Source organism: Sinohyriopsis cumingii, chromosome 14 (genome assembly GCF_028554795.1).
Source record: "Sinohyriopsis cumingii isolate HCF-2022 chromosome 14, ASM2855479v2, whole genome shotgun sequence".
Classification (NCBI taxonomy): domain Eukaryota; kingdom Metazoa; phylum Mollusca; class Bivalvia; order Unionida; family Unionidae; genus Sinohyriopsis; species Sinohyriopsis cumingii.
This window is the reverse complement of record NC_142974.1, coordinates 124,337,338-124,344,941: the sequence shown is the minus strand read 5'-3', so window position 1 is coordinate 124,344,941 and position 7,604 is coordinate 124,337,338. Positions and strand designations below refer to the sequence as shown.

Genomic DNA, 7,604 nt, shown 5'->3' with positions numbered 1-7,604 from the left:
TATATATATATATATTATATATATATATATATATATATATATATATATATATATATATATATATATATATATAATACTTTTTTGTTGAAACATAATTTTTGTAGTTGTTAGATATGTTAATTTCATTATAACGGCAAATCAACATTAATATTCCATTTCATCTATACACTGACATGGAGAAAAAATATGTCCATCTACGTGTTTTGCATTCTGAGTAAATTGGAGACAGTTGTATAATGAATCAATGATGAGTATAAATGAAAAAAAGAACAAATTAAATTGAGGGCAACTGCTCGTCAATAATTATGTCTATACGTACAGTAAGTAAGAGTATATGGACAAAAAAGGCCGCAGTTTTCTGTTTTCATATGCTTTAAAGCAACATATATAGAGTGGTCAAGCTAGACTTGAATTTTAGGGAGAAACGACTTCTCATTTTATACAGAACAGGGAGAAGTGAGAGCTGAACAGGAAGAAGTGGGACCTGAACAGGTAGAAGTGGGAGAAAAGTGAGACACGCAATATATATATATATATATATATATATATATATATATATATATATATATATATATATATATATATGTATGTATGTGTGTGTGCTTTGTTTTCATTCTCTTTTTTGAATTATGATATCTATTTTGCAGTATGCATATTTGCATCTAACATTTTCAAGTAGAACATTTTCTGAGTTCTATCTACATTATAAACACATTTGGTGCAAATTCAGTGTAATTTGGCAATATGACTTAAAAAGAGAACAACAGAAGCTATACACTGAAATGAACCTTAACTGAGTAACTAGATTACAGCATTGTAATTGGATGTTAGTACAAATGCTTAATCTACCCTGTTGCCGTCATATTAATGCTTAACATTTCCCTCTAATTTATTTGTATAAATATTTGATTATCATTAAGACAAGAGACAGTGGTGTACATGATAGTTTTAGTTTAATGGATTTTAAGCGGTCAGATATGGTAATGTTAGAAACAAATTCTACCTAGTTCACATCTGATACTGATAAAGATTCTGACCCATTGGAGTTGGAGTCTGCAGTTGTCATCACTGTTGTTTTGATAAACTATTGCCCTGGTGTAAAACTAAAGAATTGTTCTCTGTAAAGAGCAGTCGTCTTGAGCCCTAGCTTGGGTGAACATTAAAAATTGGCTGGGAATATACTTTGTGTTGGATGTTATTGTTTGCAACTTTTGTACCCCGTAACAAGTTTGGTGGCAGCGGTGGGATAGCAAAGTTGTTGGAAATTTGACAGTAACATTGAAACAGCACAAGTACCAAAGTTTTGTCTGAGTAGTGTAGCTGCAAATTGCTATTGGATATACTCTGTAACTTTGTGTGGGTGTGATTCCTGTTAAGCCAAGGATAAACAAAATAAGGATTGAAATGACGACCCAAGGTAGCGTTATAGATGAGGAAGTAGGAACGATTGTTGAAGAACACAGCATTGCACGGGATAGAACCAGACGGAAACAGCAAACAAATTTGATGCAATTCACAGATATTGAGGGAGATTTCAGTGGTGAAGAACCATATGACATGGAAATAGAGGAAGAGCAGCCTGTAAGAAAACTAAAGAAAACACAGAGCAAACTAAAAACATCCAAGGACACCAACAAGCAAACTGAACGTGACCGGTTACAGTTAGAGAGGGAATGTGCAATGGAGAGACAAAAATTAGACTTTGAAAGGGAGAAGTTGCGAATGGAGCACAGTCTTAAACTTAAAGAGCTGGAGTTAGAGATAGAAAGGGTGAAACATCAGAAGGACATAGATAAAAAGAATGACAGCCTCCCATTCAAAGTCAAGCTTCAAACTTACAATCACCAAGCGAATGAAGACATTCTTACATTTCTCTCAGAATTTGATGCCGTGGCTGATCACGCCAAATGGGGCGAAGAAATGAAAACCCTGCAACTGAGAACGCTGCTAACAGGGGAGGCAAGAGAGGTAGCACAACAAACAAGTAAAAGCTATGTTGAGCTAAGAAAGGCCCTGATAAATAGGTTTGGGAAAAGACCTCACGAATATTTTAACCAGTTAGTTAGCATAAGAAGGGATGCTAATGAAACATACAGAGGTCTGATGGCACGTATAGAGCAGTATTTAACACGGTTCATTGATAGTCGTGATCCACATAGATGTTTAGCAGATGAATACTTCTTGAAGGCTCTCCCACCAGTGCAGGCCCAGTGGATAAGGCGCAATAAAGGCAATGGCTCTGTTGTCGATGCTGCTGAGGATTATGTTTTGCCCATCAGTGACAGCAAGTTCGACCATAAGCACAGCCGACAACAAGCAAATAACCAAGCATCAAGTTCACCTCAGTCCAAGAAAACTGGTTTGATAGAAAAATCCTATGGAGACAAAAAGTGCTATAAATGTCACCAGAAGGGTCATATTTTGCGTGACTGTCCCAGCAGAAAACAAAATCAAGCAACCTACTTTGTCCAGAATACCATTGGTGAACGGTTAATAAATGTACCGGGAACAGTGAGCAACAAGGAAGTATTATTTGTTAAAGATACAGGCGCAGAAATGACCTTGATACGTGACGACCTTGTCGATAAGTCATGTATCCTTGAAGGACAGAACCTGACACTCTACACTGCCATTGGACAGCCTTTTGAGGCGAAATTAGCCATAGTAGAATTAGACACGCCATACTACAAGGGTCATGTCCAGGTTGGACTGGTATCTGACTTGGCAGCACAAGCGCTGCTGGGTATGGACATTCTACGTAGGAAAAAAAGGACTATGGTAGTAACGAGGAACCAGGCAAGAGCACAGAAAGAGGACGCTGAAAAAAGTGAAAGGAAAATAAAAGAATGTGGGGTCCGATCCCATGAATTGGATGATGTGCATCTAGATAGGCTATTTTCGGACGAAAATAGTGATCATGGTCTTGATGAGGATGAGGATGACATCCATTGTGAAGATGAGGCTGATAACAAGAACTTGTCACTTGATCAGCTGCACAATGTTAATGTGGAATTAATTTCTCAGTATCAAAAGAATGACAGCTCATTGGCTGGAGTGAGAGAAAAGGCCCTGTCATCTGCAAGTGAAATAGAAGGCATAGACAATGCATTTTTCTGGGAGCATGGAATTTTAAAACGGAAGTGGAAGTCGTCGGATGGAGAAAAATATGGAATCCAATTAGTTTTGCCAAAGCAGTTACGTCAAGCAGTGATAGAGTTGGCACATGATAAACCGCTTGCTGGTCATCTAGGAAGGGAGAAAACGAAAGCAAGAATAACAACCGCATTTTATTGGCCAGGAATGTTTGGGGATATTCAGAGGCACTGTCAGGCCTGTGACATCTGTCAAAAGACAGCAAGGAGAACAGGGAAAGAGAAAGCTCCAATGGTGTGTCCAACAATTGTGTCTGACCCTTTTGTCAAGATTGCGATGGATATCGTTGGCCCACTACAGCGCACAAAGGCGGGGAACAAATATATACTAACCATAGTAGATGAAGCTACCAGGTATCCGGAAGCATTTCCTTTGAAGGACATTGATGCCAAAACAGTGGCCAACACCTTAATTGGCCTATTTAGTCGGGTTGGTATACCTAGGATTATCCTTACAGACCAAGGTACCAACTTCACAAGCACACTTCTGAAAGAACTCTACAACATGTTGAACATCAAGGGGATCACAACTTCTCCTTACAGGCCACAATCTAATGGAAAGGTCGAAAGATTGAATGGCACACTCAAAGCTGTCTTGAAGAAACTGTGTTCCACGAACGGTGAAGACTGGGATGTGATGCTGCCTTATGCACTGTTTTGCTATAGGGAGGTACCACATGAAGCAACTGGGTTTTCGCCGTTTGAGCTGCTGTATGGTTGGCCAGTAAGAGGGCCGATGGAGATTCTTAAGGATCTATTCACCGGTGAGGGTGAGACACATAAGTCAGTTGTTGAACATGTGCTTTCGATTCGCCAGAGATTGGTTGATGTAAGTGAGTTAGTGAAAGAAAATCTAACAGAGTTTCACAAGAAAGTTAAATCATGGTACGACAAAAATGCTACCAAACGGGAATTTAGGCCGGGGGATGAGGTCCTAGTTTTGTTGCCATCTGATGCATCGAAGATGAAAGCTCACTGGAAGGGACCTTATCGTGTCATTAGTAAGGTTAATGACGTTAATTACAAGATTAACATTGGTGGTAGGCGAGGACAAGTAACCTACCATAGTAACCTATTACGTCAGTACAAGAGAGCTGTACTGTTATCAGCAACTGTGTGTGATGAATTTGATGGAGGAGGACGGATTGAATTCCCACTGGCCGACATGGAAAGTTTGGACAAAATCAGTCTGAATGGTAGACTGATGAAAGAACAGCGAGAACAGGTGCGAAGATTATGCTCGGAGTTTGAAGACGTGCTAACTTCAAAACCAGGCAAAACCAACTTGATCACTCACAACATTCGAACAGCAACAGACATTCCAATCACGCAGAAACCCTATCGTATTCCCCATGCAAAAAGGGCTGAAGTCAGAGCTATAGTAGACGAAATGTTACAGCAAGAATTGATAAAACCATCTACAAGCCCATGGAGTTCACCAATTGTACTTGTTCAAAAGAAAGATGGAAGTCTGCGACTTTGTGTTGATTACCGAAAATTGAACAATGTCACACTCTTTGATGCCTATCCTACACCGAGGATAGACGAACTTTTTGAGAAGTTGGGAAATGCAAAATATATTAGCAAACTCGATATGACCAAAGGTTACTGGCAGGTACCTCTGTCAAAAGAAGCGCAGGAGAAATCTGCTTTTGTGACACCCTTTGGACTTTATGAATTTACCGTTATGCCTTTCGGGATGAAAACATCACCTGCTACATTTTCACGCATGATGGACCTGTTGCTGGCCAAATTACGTAATGTTGCATCTTACTTTGATGACATCATTATTTATAGTGAGACCTGGGATGACCACCTTCAGGATCTACGAGCAGTCTTGGAGAGATTGCGAGAAAACAATCTGACAGTTAGACCTTCCAAGTGTGACATTGGAAAGGATACTATTGTTTGCCTTGGTCACGTTGTTGGCGGAGGGCAAATTAAACCAGACCACAGCAAAGTCAAAGCTATGGTTGACTTCCCACTTCCGAAAACAAAGAAAGAGGTTCGATCCTTTCTAGGAATGGTGGGCTATTATAGAAAATTCATCAGGAATTTCGCTGAGCTCTCGGCTCCGCTTTGTATTCTGACAATGAAGGGTCAGCCAAATCGTGTTACATGGGATGAGACAGCTGTTAAGTCATTCAGTGATTTGAAGAATGCACTTGTAAAGGCACCTATCCTGATCAATCCTGTTTTTGAACGCCCATTTGTACTGCAAACGGATGCAAGTGATGCGAGCATTGGAGCTGTTTTGAGTCAGTACAATGACAATAAGGACGAGCATCCGATAGCGTATCTCAGCCGCAAACTATTGCCCAGGGAGCAGAATTATTCTACAATTGAGAAAGAATGCCTTGCGATAGTATGGGCGATAGAATCTCTTCACTACTACTTGTGTGGTGCTCCATTCAGTGTTGAAACTGACCATAACCCATTAACCTGGCTAAGCCAAAACAAAGGAAAAAACCAACGGCTTCTGAGATGGTCCCTGTGTCTGCAACCATATGAGTTCACGATCAAACACCGTCGGGGAGCAGAGAATGCAAATGCTGATGGATTGTCACGTGCTGGAGTCTAAGACTATGTGTTTTAGTGTTCATTCTTGTTGGACTTATCTGAATTAAGACCCATATGATAATGTGTGTTATAGCTTGTGTACTAATTAAGTACTTTCGTAATGCACATCAGTTTGATTGTAAGTGAATCCAAAATGTTTGTTTTAGATGTTATGCTAAATGTTGTATTCGTAATATGGAAATATTTAGCGAGTCATTCAATGCTTACACTATATACTATTTGATAGAACTCTAATTGCCAGGGAGATGCTAGAACTTTTTAAATTTCCTGAAGTAAGGTAATTCCATAGAACTGTATACAGCCAAATATTAACCCTTCAATCTTGCTTGTCCATCCTTTATAATTTTGTTCGAAAACTAGTTTTCTCTTAAGGGGGAAGGTGTTGCCGTCATATTAATGCTTAACATTTCCCTCTAATTTATTTGTATAAATATTTGATTATCATTAAGACAAGAGACAGTGGTGTACATGATAGTTTTAGTTTAATGGATTTTAAGCGGTCAGATATGGTAATGTTAGAAACAAATTCTACCTAGTTCACATCTGATACTGATAAAGATTCTGACCCATTGGAGTTGGAGTCTGCAGTTGTCATCACTGTTGTTTTGATAAACTATTGCCCTGGTGTAAAACTAAAGAATTGTTCTCTGTAAAGAGCAGTCGTCTTGAGCCCTAGCTTGGGTGAACATTAAAAATTGGCTGGGAATATACTTTGTGTTGGATGTTATTGTTTGCAACTTTTGTACCCCGTAACATACCCATAATCAAGAATTTTTTCCCAGTCTGATTAAAATCAGATCTATGCTGTTATACATACGAATAGTGGATATTGGATTTTAATCAGATTGGAATTTTTTTTCAATTATAGTTTGTAAGTTCATTACGAAATGCCATTTGAAAAGATTTCTAAATTTGTTTGAAATGACCCATGTACTATGTACATGAGAGCAAATACACACGTCTTTCATATGGTACTGTTCATCCTAATTTCTTTTTTCCGATAAAACTTTACTGTAACTGTTCATAGACAATACAATGAAGAATTAAATTTAGTGTATGAATAAACTTAAGCCTTTTTTTTCAACTGAATTGACACAGCCATTATGCAAATACATCTATTTTTAGAAAGAAGGGTTTTCTTAAAGTAATCAGCCACTTTATAACTTCATTACAACAGTCTATTGATAGGATTGCAAATATAATATTTTATTATTTGTCTACTTACTTGGTATAACATTAAGCATTGCTTAAATAGTACTTTTGCTTTGCTGTTGTTTTTTTTTTCTTCTTCGTATTGTCACAAAAATGAGTAAAGTCTGAAAACGACCTTGACCTTACATCACCTCTCGAAATCCACAACATAGCACTGTCCCGTATATTTATGACCTACATAATATTTAGATTCTGCTTTGTATGAATTGTATATTTTCATGAATATATTTGCTCATTGGTTTACAAAAAGGGACACTCTAATAAAACGGTCCTTCCCAGAACAGCGACGTCCGCCATTATTTCCCTATGACAGACTCACTTACGGTTCCAAACTGGTTTTTATCAAGAAAATAACGAACAAGCGGCAGTTAAAATATTTATGTTGCCGATTATATTCTTAAAACTCAAATTGATCTTTGCATAAGTTTAGTTTTTGAAACACAAGTTTGGATGTTTTTATCGTCAAAGGATAACTTGCAGAAAATCGGGCATTAATAGCTGCCAACTTACTCAGGAAATGGTTAATGGTCAGTCAGCTTTAAAAACTCATGCCAGTTTAGGTGCAAGAGTTTGTCGGTGTAATTGATATCAACACCAACTATTTGATGGCTTGAAGCCTACATTTCACCTTGAGCTATGTATAACATAAAACTGGAACTA

General features: G+C 38.1%; 1 protein-coding gene across 1 annotated transcript; it reads left to right on the top strand.

Annotated features, from left to right (window-relative positions):
• The first annotated feature begins 1,404 nt into the window (after nucleotides 1-1,404).
• On the top strand, nucleotides 1,405-5,733 carry LOC149784766 (uncharacterized). Its single transcript, XM_089933048.1, has 2 exons — nucleotides 1,405-4,767; nucleotides 4,975-5,733. Exons 1-2 carry the CDS (start codon nucleotides 1,405-1,407, stop codon nucleotides 5,731-5,733), a joined length of 4,122 nt encoding a protein of 1,373 aa, XP_089789174.1.
• The last annotated feature ends 1,871 nt before the right edge of the window (nucleotides 5,734-7,604 follow it).